The sequence below is a fragment of the Trichechus manatus genome, unplaced genomic scaffold, assembly GCF_000243295.1.
Source record: "Trichechus manatus latirostris isolate Lorelei unplaced genomic scaffold, TriManLat1.0 scaffold00057, whole genome shotgun sequence".
Classification (NCBI taxonomy): Eukaryota; Metazoa; Chordata; class Mammalia; order Sirenia; family Trichechidae; genus Trichechus; species Trichechus manatus.
Genome location: NW_004443993.1, coordinates 6,828,079 through 6,846,408, shown reverse-complemented (window position 1 = coordinate 6,846,408; position 18,330 = coordinate 6,828,079). Strand labels below are relative to the sequence as shown.

At 40.6% G+C, this 18,330-nt stretch overlaps 1 protein-coding gene across 4 annotated transcripts in view; it reads left to right on the top strand.

Moving 5' to 3' along the window:
* The window catches only part of LOC105756392 (zinc finger protein OZF-like), a 33,154-nt gene extending 18,084 nt beyond the window's left edge, over nt 1-15,070 (top strand). For 3 of the 4 annotated variants that reach the window (XM_023733244.1, XM_023733245.1, XM_023733243.1), the window contains 3 exons: nt 11,548-11,671; nt 12,879-13,002; nt 13,357-15,070. In XM_023733244.1, the coding sequence (XP_023589012.1) occupies nt 11,548-11,671; nt 12,879-13,002; nt 13,357-14,962 (1,854 nt within the window). In that variant the 3' untranslated portion in view covers nt 14,963-15,070. Of the gene's footprint in view, nt 1-11,546; nt 11,672-12,878; nt 13,003-13,356 lie in introns of those variants that run through there. The other variant, XM_023733246.1, reaches the window with a different exon arrangement.
* Nucleotides 15,071-18,330: the final 3,260 nt, after the last annotated feature.

Below are 18,330 nucleotides of genomic sequence, written 5' to 3'. Positions count from 1 at the left end.
TTTGTTTAGTTGTACCTCTGTTTGTGTTAGTTTAGGTAGGTAGTGAGTTTCTAGAAATTTGTCCATTTCCTCTAGGTTTTCAAATTTGTTAGAGTACAAGTTTTCATAGTATTCTGTTATGATTCTTTCAATTTCAGTTGGGTCTGTTGTGATATCACCCATCTCATTTCTTATACTGGGTATTTGCTTCCTCTCCTGTTCTTCTTTTATTAGTTTGGCCAGTGTTTTATCAATTTTGTTGATCTTTTCAAAGAACCAGCTTTTGGTGTTGTTAACGCTTTCAATTGTTTTTCTATTCTCTATTTCATTTAATTCTGCTCTAATTGTTATTATTTCCTTTCTTCTGGTGCCCGAGGACTTTGTTTGCTGCTCTTTTTCTACTTGTTTCAGTTGTAGGGTTTGATTGTGTTTTGATTATGGCCTTTTTTGTTTTTGAATGTGTGCATTTATTGCTATAAACTGACCTCTGAGCACTGCGTTTGCTTTTTCCCAAAGGTTCTGGTAGGATGTGTTTTCATTCTCATTTGATTCTTTGAATTTCTTTATTCCATCCTTAATTTCTTCTATAATCCAGTAGTTTTTGAGCAAGGTGTTGTTCAGTTTCCATGTGTTTGATTTTTTTCCCTTGCTTTTTCTGTTATTCATTTCTGCTTTTATGACTTTATGGTCAGAAAAGATACTTGTAATATTTCGATGCTTTGGATTTTGTTAAGGCTTGCTTTGTGGCCTAATATGTGGTCTATTCTGGAGAATATTCCATGTGTGTTGGAAAAGAAAGTATACTTGGCTGCTGTTGGGTGGAGTGTTTGGTATATGTCTATGAGATCCAGTTGGTTGATTGTAGCATTTGGATCTTCTGTGTCTTTGCTGAGCTTCTTTCTGGATGTTCTGTCCCTCAGCAAAAGTGGTGTGTTGAAGTCTTCTGTTACTATTGTGGAGCTATCCCTCTTTTCAATGCTGTTAGAGTTTGTTTTATGTATTTTGGAGCCCTGTAATTTGGTGTGTAAATATTATAGTTATGTTCTCCTGGTGTATTGACCCTTTAATTATTTTATAGTGTCTTTCCTTATCCTTTGTAGTGGATTTTACTTTAAAGTCTATTTTCTCAGAGATTAATATTGCCATTCCTACTCTTTTTTGAGTGTTGTTTGCTTGATACATTATTTTCCATCCTTTTAGTTTTAGTTTGTGTCTTTAAGTCTAAGGAGTGTCTCTTGTAGGCAGCATAGAGATGGATCGTATTTTTTTTTTTTATCTAATCTGCCACTCTGTCTCTTTATTGGTGCATTTAGTACATTTACATTCAGCATAGTTATTGATAGGCATGAGTTTAGTGTTGTCATTTTGATGTCTTTTTTTGTGTATTCAGTTTCTTTGTTTCACTTAATTTTCTGTGCTGAGTCTTCTTGTGTATTTTCATCTTTTTCATTGTTGTTGATTTTGTGTTTGCTGAGTTTTTATATTTTTGTAGTTTTTTATTTTGATGTGTAGGATTGTTAGTTTCCTTTGTGGTTACCTTAATATTTACCCCTATTTTTCTAACTTTGTACCAGTCTTTTATTTCTTTGTATCCCGTTGACTTCCTCTCCATATGAAAAATCTATGTCTACATTTTTTAAGTCCCTCTTATACGTTTCAGTGTTGTCATCTTTTACATATTGACATCTGTTTCCCTATTTTCAGTGTTTTAGCTTTGGTTTTTTTTGTGTGTGTGTCTTCCCTATCTGGGTTGATATCTGGTTGCTCTGTCTTGTGTTGTAGTCTTGGGTTGTTATTTGATGTTACTGATTTTCTAACCGTAGGACTCTCTTTAGTATTTCTTGTAATTTTGGTTTGGTTTTTGCAAATTGCCTAAACTTCTGTTTATCTGGAAATGCCCTAATTTCGCCATCATATTTGAGAGACAGTTTTGCTGGATATATAATTCTTGGCTGGCAGTTTTTTTCCTTCAAGTCTTTATATATGTCATCCCATTGTCTTCTTGCCTGCAGGATTTCTGCTGAGTAGTCCAAGCTTATTCTTATTGACTCTCTTTTATAGATCACGTTTTGTTTATCCCTAGCTGCTCTTAAAATGCTCTCTTTATCTTTGGGTTTGGCCAATTTGATTATAATATATCTGGGTGACTTTCTTTTGGGATCTACCTTATGTGGAGTTTGATGAGCATCTTGGACAGATACCTAGTCATCTTTCACAATATCAGGGAAGTTTTCTGCCAACAAATCTTCAACAATTCTCTGTATTTTCTGTTATTCCCCCTTCTCCCCATTCTAGTACTGCAATCACTCGTAGGTTATTCTTCTTGATAGAGTCCTGCATAATTCTTAGGGTTTCTTTCTTTTTTAATCCTTTTATCTGATTTTTCCTCAAATAAGTTGGTGTCAAGTGCTTTATGTTCAGTCTCGCTAATTCTGACTTCCATTGCCTCAATTCTGCTCCTATGACTTTCTATTGATTTGTCTGATTCTGAAATTTTATTGTTAATCTTCTGGATTTCTGATTGCTGTCTCTCTGTGGATTCTTGCAGCCTGTTAAATTTGTCATTATGCTCTTTTCTAATCTTTTTAATTTCCTCTATTGTGTGTTCTGCGTTTTGGTTAATTTCCTTCCTAATCTCTTGAAGAGGTCTCTATATTAATCTTTTGTATTCTATCTGCAGTAATTCCAGGAAATTTTCCTCCTCTAGAAAATTTCTGGGTTCTTTATTGTGGGAGCTTGCTGAAGCCATCATGAATTGCCTCTTTATGTGATTTGATATTGACTGTTGTCTACGAGCCATCAATAAGTTATTATATTTATGTATTTTATGTTTGCTTAGTGTCCTAGTTTCTTGTTTTGTTTTTATATGCCCAAATAGGCTGCTCGTATGAGCTAGTTTGATTACTGGCACCTTTGAAGCTCTAATGTCTTGTCACCAGTTGGTTAGATCTATTACTAGGTATGTGAGCTCCGGAGTCAGCCCACTCCTCCTGTATGGATTCAGCTCAGGTGCCCAGTTAGATGGCCACCAAGTGTGTGGTGCAGGCTTTCACCTACAGTCCTAGACAGGCATTCTTATTGGTGTAGGCACAGGCATCTGGCTGCAGCAGGGGGACACACTCTGAGCAAGGCTGGGGGCTGAAGGCCGCCCCTGAGTGTCCAGGAGTCAGGCGTGTCCTTGTTCCTTAGATTACGTAGGTGGGTGGGTTTTGCAGCCAGACTATGAGCACCCAGTGCTGTTGGCAATAAGGACTGGGGGCACCTCTTATTTTTGGCCCGTCGCAGGTGGCTAGGTGGCATGTGTGGGGCCACCAGTTCTCAGGCCCCTGATGTGGGTAGGTGAAGACCTTGCTTAATGGGCAGAGCAGTGTCAAATGGCACCAACCTGCCACTTCAGAGATGAAACGGTTGAAGTTAGATTTCAGGTATATACCCTGTTGTACTGTGGTAATGAAGGCCTATGCTGTTGTAATGGGCCCACGGAAGGCTATGCAGGAGGAAAGGCACTCATAGTCCGTGGATCCCTTATGCATTTGCCTAGGCATAGGAGCTGTGCCTACCCTGAGTTCCTGGCTTAGGGTAGCTGGCAGTTTATTTTTTCCTGTTTGTTAATTTGTTTATTCTCCAAGGCCGGGAGAATGGCTCTGGCTGTGTGATGGATCCTACTTACAGCCCAGGGGACTCGGCAATTGCTGAAGCAGGTCCCGGACCCAGTGCAGAGCAGGGAATGGGGGAGGTAAATGGGAGAGAGGTTTTTTCCTAAGGGGGGTGTTTTTGATCCACACGGTAGGCCGGATGCAAGTACTTACGTTTTGCCTATCGAGGACTACTTCTCACTGGTTCTGGGTAGCCGAGTAGACTATCTGCCACCGCGTCTCTCCCAGTGTGGAATACTCCTCCTGAGCACTGCTGCTTGCCTGCCTCACTGCTCACCCATGACCTGGTCAGGCCTGAAGGGCTCAGGCTGTTGCCAGGCCAGGTCTGGCAATTCCTCGCTGCTTCTGAACCGTCTCTCCCTTCCCCTGCCGCTCAGTCCTTTGCCTTAGATGTTTAGGGCTCCTAGATTGTCATATATAATTGATTCACTTGTTTTTCCGGCTGTTCTTTGTAAGAGGGTACACTGAAGAGTCTGACTACTCTGCCATCTTGGACTGGCCTCTGTTGATGCATTTTCAATTAATTTTTGAACATGATGTGATACATAGTATTCCATTGTGTGTATGTTCTGTAAATTGTTTATCCATTCATCTGTTGATGGGCGTCTAGGTTGTTTCTATCTTCTTGCTATTGTGAATAGTGCTATAGTGAATATGGGGGTACATATGTCTATTCGTGTGATGGCTGTTATTTCTGTAGGGTATATTTTTATGAGTGGGATTGTTGCATCATATGGTATTCCTATTTCTAGCTTTTTAAGGAAGTGCCATATCATTTTCCAAAGTGATTGTACCATTTTATATTCCTACTAGCGTATATACGAGTTCCAATCTCCCCACAAACTCCAACATTTGTAATTTTGAGCTTTTTGGATTAGTGCCAGTATTATAGGGGTGAGATGGTATCTCAATGTAGTTTTGGTTTACATTTCTCTAATGGCTAATGATTACGAGCATTTTTTCATATGTCTGTTGGTCACCTGTATGTCTTATTTGGTAAAGTATCTGTTTTTGCCCTTTGCCCATTTTTTAATTGGATTATTTTTCTTTTTGTTATAGAGGTGTTGAAATATTTTGTAGATTTTAGAGATTAGACCCTTGTTGGATATGTTGTAGCTGAAACTTTTGTCCCAGTCTGTAGCTTCTCTTTTTACTCTTTTGGTGAAGTCTTCTGATGAACATAAGTTTAATTTTTAGGAGCTCCCAGTTTTGTAGTTTCTGTTCTGGTGTTTGTGCCTTGTTAGTTAAGGTTTGTATACTATTTATGCCATTTATTAGGGCCCCTAGCATTGTCCCTATTTTTTTCTTCCATGATCTTTATCATTTTAGATTTTATATTGAGATCTTTTATCCATTTTAAATGTTTTTGTGTATGGTGTGGGATGTGGATCTTGTTTCTTTTTTTATATATGGACATCCACTTATGACAGCACCATTTGTTAAAGAGACTGTCCTGTCCCCATTGAATGGATTTTGTCCCTTTGTCAAATATCAACTGCCCATAGATGGATGGATTTACGTCTGGGTTCTCAATTCTGTTCCATTGGTGTATGTGTCTGTTATACCAGTACCAGGCTGTTTTGACTACCATGGCTGTATAATAGGTTCTAAGATAAGGTAGTGTGAGGCCTCCCGCTTTGTTCTTCTTCAGTAGTGCTTGATATATATTTTCCATCCTTTAAGTTTGAGTTTATGTTTGTGTGTCTAAGATGTATGTTTTATAGACAGATCGTGTTTTTTTAATTCATTCTGCTCCTCAGGTTGGAAGGCACTCAAAATATGACTGGGGAAGAGCTGCCTCCTCAAAGTAGAGTAGACCTTAATGACATGGATGGAGTCAAGCTTTTGAGACCTTCATTTGCTGATGTGGCATTACTCAAAATGAGAAGAAACAGCTGAAAACATACGTTAATAATTGGAACAGGGAGTGTACGAAGTATGAATCTAGGAAAATTGGAAATCGTCAAAAATGAAATGGAATGCATAAACATCGATATCCTAGGCATTAGCAAGCTGAACAATCATATGGTCAACTATATCAGGAGTGACAACTTGGAAGGAATGGCATTGCATTCATACTCAAAAAGGACATTTCAAGATCTATCCTGAAGTACAACACTGTCAGTGATAGGATAATATCCATATGCCTACAAGGAAGACCAGTTAACATGACTATTATTCAAATTTATGCACCAATCACTAAGACCAGAGATGACATTGAAGATTTTTACCAACTTAAGCAGTCTGAAATTGATCAAACATGCATTCAGGATGCATTGATAACTACTGGTGATTGGAATGCAAAAATTGGAAAGAAGAAGGATCAGTAGTTGGAAAATATGGCCTTGGTGATAGAAATGATGCTGGAGATCACATGATAGAATTTTGCAAGACCAACGATTTCTTCATTGCAAATACCTTTTTTCACCAACATAACCAGCGACTATACATATGGATCTCACCAGATGGAATACGCAGAAATCAAATCGACTACATCTATGAAAAGAGATGATTTAAAAGCTCAATATCATCAGTCAGAACAAGGCCAGGGGCCGACTGCAGAACAGATCATCAATTGCTCATATGCAAATTCAAGTTGAAACTGAAGAAAATTAGAATAAGTCCATGAGAGCCAAAGTATGACCTTGAGTATATCCCACCTGAATTTAGAGACCATCTCAAGAATAGATTTGACGTGTTGAACACTAATGACTGAAGACAAGACGAGTTGTGTAATGACATCAAGGACATCATACATGAAGAAAGTAAGAGGTCATTAAAAAGACAGAAAAGAAAGGCCAAAATGGATGTCAGAAGAGACTGAAACTTGCTCTTGAACATCAAGTAGCTAAAGCAAAAGGAAGAAATGATGAAGTAAAAGATCTGAAGAGAAGATTTCAAAGGGCAGCTCGAGAAGACAAAGTAAAGTATTATAAGGACATGTGCAAGGAGCTGGAGATAGAAAAGTAAAAGGGAAGAACATGCTTGGCATTTCTCAACCTGAAAGAACTGAAGAAAAAAATTCAAGCCTTGAGTTGCAATAGTGAAGAATTCTGTGGGGGAAGTATCAAAAGAAGATGAAAGGAATACACAAAGTCTTTATATAAAAAAAAAATTGGTCAACATTCAACCATTTCAAGAGGTAGCATATGATCAGGAATCAACGGTACTGAAGGAAGAAGTCCAAGCTGCACTAAAGACATTGTTGTAAGAGGGACAACATGAAGCATCTGACTATTCCACCATCTTGGCCCCGCTTCCTTGTGTGTGTGTGTTTCCTGATGGACAGAGCATTGGACTACCTATGTCACCCTCTTGCTGACCTGTGTCCCATTTCTCTCCATCCCTTTACTTTTAATACTTCTGTGTCTTTTTATGTAATGTGGATTTCTTGTAGACCAAATACTTTGTGTTTTATTTAAAGTGACTATTGATGTAGTTTTTTAATATCTACCTTACTTGTTACTGTTTATTTTTTGCAGTTTGTTTCTTTTTTGCCTTCCACCGTTTTCTTCCTTGTCCTGTTTTAATCAAGTCTTTTATGTGCTTCCATTTTCTTTCCACAAAAAGGGAGGGAAAATACAGGTATCCCCTACTTTATGAAAGTTTGCTGTATGCCACTTCACTTTTACAAAAGATCTACATTGGTATCTGTTTTCAGTAACAGAAAGAAATCTGAAGAGGATTTTCACTTTTACAAAAAAAGGCAAAAAGCAGAAATAGCCTTTCAGCATTTGTTTTGTAGCAAGCTGGTAAAGGGGCAGCATGCACCCCAAGCAGGGAGAGTAGTGTCGCCCCCACCTCCAGCTTTCCACAGCTCCCTGAGTGTGGGAAAAGGGCAGCACCGCTGGTCTCCAACCAGCCCTACCTGTCTGGTGACCCCCTCCTTTCCTCCAGCACACCCCTTCCCCACCAAGCTTCTTTTGTCAGCTCCACCTCTCTCCAGGCTCCTGGCAGGGCGTGATCCACAGTCTCCAGACTCCCAGATATCCTGGGCAGGCAAGCTGGGGGCTGGTTTCCACCCCCTCCCCCTAGAAGAGGGAGCCCGTGGTGGGGGCACCCAGAGCCAAGGCCAGTCACCCCCCTCACCCAGCATGTGCTGTCTGCTCTGCTGTCAGCCTCAGGCCTTGAATCCCAGTTGCCAGTTAAGGGTTGGGGTGTCATGGATTGAATTGTGTCCCCCCAAAATATTTGTCAGGTTGGCTAGTCCATACTACCCAGCATTGTGTGATTGTCCACCATTTTATTATATGATATGATTTTCCTGTGTGTTGTAAATCCTATCTTTATGATGTTGATAAGATGGGATTAGTGGCAGTTATGTTAATGAGGCATGACTCAATCTAGAAAACTGGATTATATCTTGAGCCAATCTTTTGAGATATAAAAGAAGTGAGCAGAGAGACAGGGTCCTTATACCACCAAGAAAGTAGCGCCAGGAGAAGAATGCATCCTTGGACCCAGGGTCCCTGCACTGAGAAGCTCCTAATCCAGGGGAAGATTGATGACAAGGGCATTCCTCCAGAGTCGACAGAGAGAGAAGGCTTTCCCCTGGAGCTGACGCCCAGAATTTGGACTTTTAGCATACCAGATTGTGAGAGAATAATCTTTTGTTTGTTAAAGCCATCAACTTGTGGTATTTCTGTTAATAGCAGCACTAGATGAATTAAGACAGGGAGGAGCAGCTGATTCTGCCCCTCCTTCCTTGCTTTTCCCACGCACTTTGCTGCCTCTACCCTCACCTCGCCCACGGTCCACCTAGCTGTGGCCAGTTCTGGGCTGTAGAGGGCGGCTCACAGTCCTTCCGGGAAGGCTGAGATGCTGGATACTCAGACGCATGAGCTGGGGAGGGCAGTAACCCAGGGGGTGGCAGCCTTAACCTGGGAAGGGGGTGCCCCTCAGGGCCTATGTGCCAGTAAGGTGATGTCTTTCTCCTGACCAAGCTCTTTCCCCGGGAACTACACTCAGCATCTCAGTTTCAAGTCGCCATAGCTTTGAACTGTGTCTTTGAACATCAGTGCTTTATTTGGATTTATTTATCATATTATTGCTGTTTTTGCTATATGTTAGTATTATTTTAGGTTTTATGTGTTATTTGGTATGATTTGGTAGGTCATTTTTTGGGTTTGGGAACACTCAAAATCTTTTCACATATAAGTTAATGGTAATTGCTTGTTTGCTTTATGCTATTTCAGCTTATGAAAGGTTTCATAGGAATGCTCTGCTTTCAGGTAGCAAGGGAAACTTTTTTTTTTTTTTTTTACTTTTTAGTGATTACAATTTTCCTTGTGTATTTATAGCTTATCCAGTCTACCTTAAACTTAAACTACGCCTCTTAACTGGCAGTGCAAATATCTTAAAACAGCATTTCCAGTTCTTCCCTCTTGTCCCTAATAGCCTTGTTTTCATTTTACTTATCTATACACTATAATCACTGAGTCTATCGTGGGTGCTATTATTTTTAACAAACTTACCTGTTAAGTAAGAATAAGAAAAGTAAAATGTTTTACCTTTTTTTTTTCCTCTTGTGCGCTTCCATTCTTTTTAGGAATCTTAAGTTTCTGACCTATATCATTTTCCTTCTCTTCTATGAAGAACTTCCCTCAACATTTCTTGCAAGACAGATATACTGGCTTCAAATTCCCACAGTATTTGTTTGAGACTGCCTATATTTTTCCTTTAATTTTAAAGGATAATTTTGCTAGATGGAGAATTCTAGGTTGGTTGTTTTCTTCTTGCAATCCTTTAGTATTTTAATTCCACTGTCGTCTTTCTTGCATGGCTTCTGAAGACAAGTCAGCAATAGTTAACCTTCCTCCTCTATACATGTGTCTTTTTTCTGTGGATTCTTTTTGATTTTCTTTCTGTGTTTGATTTTCTGCAACTTCTGGATCTATGGTTTGGGGTCTGTCATTAATTTTGTAAAATTTTCAGCCATTATTCAAATATTTAATTTATTTTCTCTAGTATTCTCATTCCTCTTGTGTTACACCTTTTGGATCACATTTTTGGATATTCTGTTCCCTTTTTTTCATTCCTTTTTCTTTGTATTTCAGTTTTACATGTTTCTATTGACCTATTTTAAAGCTCACGGCTTTTTCCTTAGCCGTGTCCAATCTATTGCTGATCTCATTAAAGGCATTTTTCATTTTTATAACAGTGTATTTTATTTCTAAGATTTCCTGTTGGTTTTTTTTTTACCATCTCTCTGCTCACATTACCCATCTCTTCTTGATGTGGTTTGCTTTTTCAATAGGAGGCCTTTTTATATGAATCGTTGTTAGGTTGTTGTTAGGTGCCATTGAGTCAGTTCTGACTCATAGTGACCCTGTGTACAACAGAACGAAACACTGCCCAATCCTGCGCCATCCTCACCATTATTGTTATGCTTGAGCCCATTGTTGCAGCTCCTGTGTCACTCCATCTTATTGAGGGTCTTCTGTTTTTGCTGACCCTTTACTTTACCATGCCTGATATCCTTCAGGGATTGGCCCCTCCTAATAACATGTCCAAAGTATGTGAGACAGTCTCACCATCCTTGCTTTTAAGGGGCATTCTGGCTGTACTTCTTCCAAGACACATTTGTTCATTCTTTTGGCAGTTCATGGTATGTACAGTATTCGCCAGCATTATAATTCAGAGGCATCAATTTTTCTTCAGTTTTCTTTATTCACTGTTCAGCTTTTGCATGCATATGAGGTGATTGAAAACACTATGGCTTTGGTCAGGCACACCTTGGTCTTCAAGGTGACATTTTTGCTTTTTAACACTTTAAAGAGGTCTTTTGCAGCAGATTTGCCCAATGCGTCCTTTGATTTCTTGACTGCTGCTTCCATGGCTGTTGATTGTGGATTCAAGTAACAATGAAATCCTCCACAGAGTCAGTCTTTTCTCTGTTTATTGTGATGTTGCTTATTGTTCCAGTTGTGAGCATTTTTGCTTTCTTTGTGTTGAGGTGTAATCCATACTGAACGCTGTGGTCTTTGATTTTCATCAGTGCTTCAGGTCCACTTTCAGCAAGCAAGGTTTTGTCAACTGCATAACACAGGTTGTTAATGAGTCTTCTTTCAATCTTGATGCCCTGTTCTTCACGTAGTCCAGCTTCTTGGTTTATTTGATCAGCATACAGATTAAATAACTATGGTGTAACAATACAACCCCGACGCACACCTTTCCTGACTTTCAACCGTATGGTATCCCCTTGTTCTGTTTGAATGCCTCTTGATCTATGTATGGGTTCCTCATGAGCACAATTAAGTGTTCTGGAATTCCCATTCTTTGCGATGTTATGTGTAATTTGTTATGATCCACGCAGTCAACAAAGTGGGGTGATATGAATCATAGTAGTATTAAGTTCTCAGTTTGTTAATTCCAAAATTTCTGCCGTATATGAGTCTGATTCTGATGTTTACTTTGTTTATTCAATAATGGGAAAAGCTGCCAGTCCCTCAGTCTTTTCCAGTAATTTAATAGCTCACCTTGTTTTTGCCCTGTGCTTCATGTTTTGTTGTGTGTTCCAGTGGTCTTTTGGAAGGAGCGAATTGAATTTTTTCCACAAAGAAATGATGATGTGAATATGGAAATAGGTCTTTCATAGAGGATTTTTTTTTCCTCCTTTTTTTTTTTTTTTGCCTGTTCTGAACCATAAATAGAGGAATAAGATCGTATAGGTCATAGTCAAACTGTGGAGAAATAAGTTTAGTGCATTCGAAATATTGTTAAATCTATGTTAGGAGGTAAATGTAGTCAGTGAAGGGACAATGCTGATGGCCAATGTCTAGAGTAGAACGTAGAACTTTGTGTGATCTCCCTATGAATTTTCAGTTCCTCAGGACCATCAGCCTCACCTATCTTTTCGCACACATTGGGGAAAATGGTACCTTGCTGATCCAGAGTATGTGTGATGTTTTAGGACTCAGTGGTCTTTGAGGATGTGACTGTGGAATTTACCCAGGAAGAATGGGCTTTACTGGATTTTTCTCAGAGAAAACTCTACACAGATGTGATGATGGATACCTTGAGGAACCTGGACTCAGGTAAGGGTGACTTCATTTTTCTTATTTACTTATTTAGTGAATAAATATATTGTACTTTATTGACTTTCTAGGATTTGGGTTGAGGAATTGGAATACATTGACGAACATGTCAAGGGTTTTCACTGCTCTCATGGTGCTTAGGCTCTAGTAGCTTCCCCATGAAAGTAAAAAATCATTAATTAAATTATCTTGTTAAAAGCCTTGAGGCTCTTTAAGTGTGAGCATTGGCTTCAGGGGTCACTTTGTGGCAAAGAGAGATTTGTGGTTTGGGACCTTGTTGGCATTTATTACAAATTAGATGCGATTATTTTGCTAAAAATAAACTCACATCTGTCCGCCTATACAGAACGTGGAGAACAAAGTATTGGTTCCGCATCAGGGAAATGTGATTGTCTATCTTCCCTCATGATCCGTCTTTCCCCATGAGCATCATGTCAACCACAGTAATTTTTCTCCCTGAGAAGCAAGGGAAACGTCTTAGGAGAGTGGACATAGGGCTTATCCAGAGCTAGTGTCAGGGAGCACTAGAAAGGCAAAAATCCTTTGAAGGGCCAGTCCTGTTGGGATGGAATTACATTTAAGTAAATAAATTGGAAATAATCTCTTTTTCTTTGAAGGTGTGAAACTTTACACATGTACCTGAGCTGACTTTTTTGCATTTTCATCAATCCTCTCATGCCTTCTTTATGGAAAAAGACCTCCCCCATCTCCTCTTTTAATGTTACCTTTATGCACATACATTGTTTGCAGTACCTTATTTTGCTTTCCTGATTACACTCTACTTATGTCATTCACTCTAAATTGTCATGGAATTATTTCCCAGTAAATTTCTTACCCTTTTGACCATTGCCATTGCCAAAGTCCTTTTGACACGTTGTCAGGAGGGACCAGCCCTTGGAGAAGGACATCATGATTGGTAAAGTAGAGGAAAGATCCTCAAAGAGATGGATTGACACAGTGGCTGCAACAATGGTCTCAAGCATAACAGTGATTATAAGGATGGCACAGGACCAGGCAGTGTTTTGTTCTGTTGTACATAGGGTTGTTATGAGTCTGAATTGACTCAACGGCACCTAGCCACACAACACATCCTGTAACAACCAGATGTCTCAAAGTCAGTCTTTCTTCACACATGCCTTTTTCCGCATAAAATTTCCTTACTGTTTTCTTTCATCTTGTGAAACTCCACTGAAAAGTATTGTTTCAGTGTTTCAACAGGATAATAATGGGCAAATGTCCACGAAGAATGACTCCTGGTCTTCCATGTTAGGAGAAATCTGTGAATTCCATGGCATTGAACATCCCCACAACAATCAGGGAAAGCACATGAGGTGAGTATTATTCACATGACAGTGAACAGTGCCTCAGGAGAGTCTTAGGGTGTCATAACGTTTGTATGTGTGTGTGTAAAAGTAGCTCTAAAATGGTGTGTTTGCATAATTTTCACAACACAGTATTTCCATAACTATGAATCAGATATTGAGTGTGTGAAACATATTTCACTTATAACTATCAGAAAGTTCCATTATTTAGAAACACTGTGACTGTAATGGTAGTATTCTCTGTGAGATGATTCAGCTTATGCAACACGAGACAACTCGGCAGAAAACGCACATTCACTGTGCATGGTAATTGTGAAATGGTAACAACTTTAATTCTAACAACATGCTTCCTGTTTTTAACAGAAAATATTCAGTAGAGAGCCTCTGGGAAAGTAAGGATGGTGAAGTAAATAAAGATGAAGAAGGTCATCACTGTAGAGAAAGTTTCAGCTGGATTGGAAATCTTACTAGGCTCAAAAGAACTACTGGAGTAAACCCTTTTGAATGCCTTGAGTGTGGAAAAGCCTTTATGGATCATTCATCATTTAAGAGTCACATCAGATCTTGCACTGGAAAAAAACCTTATCATTGTAAGGAATGTGGAGAAGACTGCACTTGTCCTTACCAAAAACCTCGTGTGAGAGAGAAAGTTTGTAAATGTAAGGATTATGGGAAGCCTTGTAGTTGTTCCTTACCCCTCACTAAACACATAAGAACCCACAGTGGAGAGAAGCTTTATGAATGTAAGGAGTGTGGGAAAGCCTTTAATTATCTTTCAAATCTCACCAGACATATAAGAACTCACAGTGAAGAGAGACCTTATAAATGTAAGGAATGTGGGAAAGCTTTTCGTTGTTCCTCATCTCTCAGTGTACATCTAAAATCTCACAGTGGAGAGAAGCCTTATGCATGTAAGGAATGTGGGAAAGCTTTTTGTCGGCCCTCAGACCTCAGTAGACATACAAGAACTCACAGTGGAGAGAAGCCTCATGAATGTAAGGAATGTGGGAAAACCTTTACTTTTTCCTCATCTCTTACTATACATATAAGATCTCACAGTGGAGAGAAGCCTTACGAATGTAAGCAATGTGGGAAAGCCTTTAGTCGGTCCTCACACCTCACTACCCATATAATAACACACAGTGAAGAGAGGCCTTATGAATGTAAAGAATGTAGGAAAGCCTTTAAGCAATTTGCACAGCTCAGTAGACATGTAAGAGTTCACGGTGGAGAGAAGCCTTATGAATGTAAGGAATGTGGGAAAGCCTTTAGTGAGTTTTCACAACTCACTAAACACGTAAGAATTCACAGTGGAGAGAAGCCTTATGAGTGTAAAGAATGTGGAAAAGCCTTTAGTCGGTCCTCGTATCTCAGTGCCCATATAATAACGCACAGTGAAGAGAGGCCTTATGAATGTAAAGAATGTGGAAAAGCCTTTAAGCAGTTTTCACGACTTACTAGACATGTAAGAGTTCACAGTGGAGAGAAGCCTTACACATGTAAGGAATGTGGGAAAGCCTTTTGTGAGCTTTCACAACTCACTAGACATGTAACAGTTCACAGTGGATACAGGCCTTATAAATGTAAGGAATGTGGAAAATCTTTTAGTCGGTTTTCATACCTTACTGGTCATATAAGAGTTCACAGTGGACACAGGCCTTATAAATGTAAAGAATGTGGGAAAGCCTTTAATCAGTCCTCACACCTCACTACCCATATGAGATCACACAGTGGAGAGAGGCCTTATAAATGTAAGGAATGTGGGAAAGCCTTTTTTCAGTCCTCACACCTCACTGACCATGTAAGAACTCACAGTGGAGAGAAGCCGTATGAATGTAAGGAATGTGAGAAAGACTTTAGTTGTTTTTCATCTTTTCGTAAACATGTTAGAACTTACCATGGACATAGGCCTTCTGATAGTAAGGAATATGGGAAAGCCTTTAGTTCTCACACCTCCCTGATCATATAAGATCTCAGTGGAGAGAACATGTGGTGCACTGAACTGCTATTACATGGCCCATCTAGCCATGGTCTTGTAATTTCCACAGAATGATTGGGTGGGAGTTTGTTTATTCACCAGTGGAAGGACATTTAAGTTTTTTCATGTTTTTATGAATAAAACAGGTATAAAACTTTAAAGCATAGTTTTTTTGTTTTGTGCTATGTGTGTGAACATAAGGTTTCATTTTTCTCTTGTATATCCCTACAAGTAGTAGTGTATCATTTGGTGGATTTTGTCTGCCTTTATTAGAAACTGTCAATCTTTTTTTTCCCTGCATTCCCTCTTTTATGCAAATAAGGTACATAGAACTCTTGTACGGGATTGCTTTTGCCATCCCACTAGGTTTAAAAAGCCAATTTCATAGATGGGTAGAGGGACCTCACTACCATCAAGAAGAAGGTCAGGTGAGGAGTGGAGAGGATCCTCTGGACCTGGGGTCCCTGCCCTGAGAACTTCCTAGACCCAGGAGCCAGAAAGAGCTTAGCATTGCAGGAAGAGCCGTGTGAGATGGCAAGAAGCAGTGCAGCTGAACCAGGAGACTGGTTCAAGATTGTGCAGTTGGCTTCCTGGCTCATGGAGTGAGTTAGCCACAGTGGGCTTGCTGACCCACAGAGAGAGCTGAGCGCCTTCAGGCAGGAGGCTTTGTGGTGGAGTGGGGTGCCTCCAGGTACTTGCTGGCAGAGGTAGGCTTGCCATCCCACTTCCCAAGAGAGCTGAGCACTTTCAGTCAGGAGGCTTCCTGGTGAAGTGGGGTTCCTCTGGGTACTGATCAGAATGGCTAAAGAGTTGTAATACTTGCCGGAGCAGGGCAAAGGCTGGCGGCAGAGACCAGACCTGAGCAGGGCCCAACAGCAGCAAGGTCCTAACCAGGGCCCAGTGGCAGATGCCAAGAAGATGCTATCCTGACCAAAGAACTGTATCCTGTTGTGTTCCTGTTACTTCCATGTTGATCCTGATCCTGAATTGCAACCTATTCCCTAATAAACTCCATCAAACGTGAGTATTGTGTATGAGTTCTGTGTGGCCATTGCAATGAATTATCAAGCCCAGCAGTGAAGTAGAGAGTGCCGTGGATGGGATGGCAGGTGTCAGAATTGGTAGGTTGGAGGTATGTTTGACCATAGGCATTAGCTTTGGGCTTTGGGCTGATAAGGATGGTGATTCTCCTCCCCCTGAAGTTAGAAGATGACTTCTAATGCCATGCCATTTTAATAGAAGCATTAGGAATGTTAAGGAATGTGAGAAAGCCTTTTGTTGGTCTTCATCCCTCACTAACCAAAAAAGAGTTTACAGTGTAGAGATGCCTTATGAATACAAGCAATGTCAGAAAGGCTTACTCCTCATACCTCACTAACCATAGACCACTTCACAATGGAAAGAGGGCTTATGGATGTGAGGAATGAGGGAAAGTCTTCAGATCTCTCAGCCTTTTGAAGTCATGAGAAGGTACACTGGAAATAAAATATGTGTGAGTAATGGAAGACTTCTACTAGTCCCTCATCTTTTAAAAAAAAAAACCTGAAAGAAAACACCTGGGGGAGGAACCATAGTGGTGTAAGGAACGTGATATGGAAAAGTTTTGCTTCTCCCTCATGTACTTTCCAAGATGTGAAGTTTCATGCATATGGGAAAGCCTTCACTACCTGTTTTAAATATGTGAGATCTCATACTTCTGAAAAATCCTGCAAGGAACATAGAAACATCTTAGAATTCTTACAAAATATGTGAAATATCACACTGTGGATTTATCCTATGAATGTAAAATATGAAGGACTCCTTCAGGGTCCCTTCTCACTTAGGACTCCTATGAGACCTCACATTCAGAGAGGCGGGGACAAGACTGCAGAGTAGTCAGACACTTCCGATGGACCCTCTTACAACAAAGACTCGAAAAAACAGGTGAATCAATTATATATGACAATATAGAAGCCCTGAACATCTAAGGCAAAGTTGAACTGGACTGAGTGGCAGGGAGAGGGAGAAACAGTTTGGAAGCAGCAAGGAGTTGCCAGACCTGACCTGGTGAGAGCCTGAGCCCTTCAGGCCTGAGCAGCTCATGGGTGAGAAGTGAGGCAGGCAAGCAGCGGTGCTCAGGAGGTGCATTTTCTGCACTGCGAGAGACCCAGTGCCAGAGAGTCTACTCGGCCATCCAGAACCAGTGAGAAGCAGCCCTGGATTGGCAAAACATAAGTACTTACAGCCTACGGCATGGATCAAAAACACCCCCCTTAGGGAAAACCTCTCTCCCATTTACCTCTCTGCTCCCTGCTCTGCCCTGGGTCCCAGACCGGCTTCAGCAATTGTCAATTCCCATTCTCCCAGCCTTGGAGAGTGAAAAAATTAAACTGGGGAAAAAATAAACTGCCGGCTCCCCTAAGGCAGGAACCCAGGGTAGGCACAGCTTCTTTGCCTAGGCACAGGCATAAGGGGTCCATGGACTTTGAGTGCTTTTCCCCCTGCAGATACTTGAGTGGGCCCATTTCAACAGTGTACGCCCTCATTACTGCAGTACAACAGGGTATATATCTGAAGGCTAACTTCAGCTGTTTTAGCTGTGAAGTGGCAGGTTCGTGCCATTTGACACTGCTCTGCCTATTAAGCAAGGTCTTCACCTACCCACATCAGGAGCCTGAGGACTGGTGGCTCCACCCACACCACCTAGCCACCTGTGATAGGGGTCCAAGAATAAGAGGTGCCCCCCAGTCCTTACAGCCAACAGCATTGGGTGCTCATAGTCCGGCTGCAAAACCCACCCATCTATGTGCTCCAGGGACAAGGATACACCTTCCTCCAGGACACTTGGTGGTGGCTATCAGCCCCCTGCCTTGCTCAGAGTGTGTTCCCCTGCTGCAGCCAGACGCCTGTGCCTACACCAATAACCACGTCTGTCTAGGGCGGTAGGTGAGAGCCTGCACCACACACTTGGTGGCTATCAACCTGGGCGCTTGAGCTGAATCCATACAGGCGAACTCCTGAGCTCATATACCTAGTAACAGACCTAACCACCTGGTGACAGGACATTAGAGCTTCAAAGGTGCCAATAATCAAACTAGCTCATATGAGCAGCCTATTTAAGCATATCAAAACAAGAAGCTAGGACACTAAGCAAACAAAATACGTAAATATAATAACATTGATGGCTCGGAGACAACAGTCAATATTAAATCACATAAAGAGGCAATCCATGATGGCTTCAGCAAGCTCCCAAAATAATCTAGAAATTTTCTAGAGGAGGAAAATTTGTTGGAATTACCAGAGACAGAATACAAAAGATTAATATAGAGAACTCTTCAAGAGATTAGGAAGGAAATTAATCAAAACGCAGGAAACGCAAT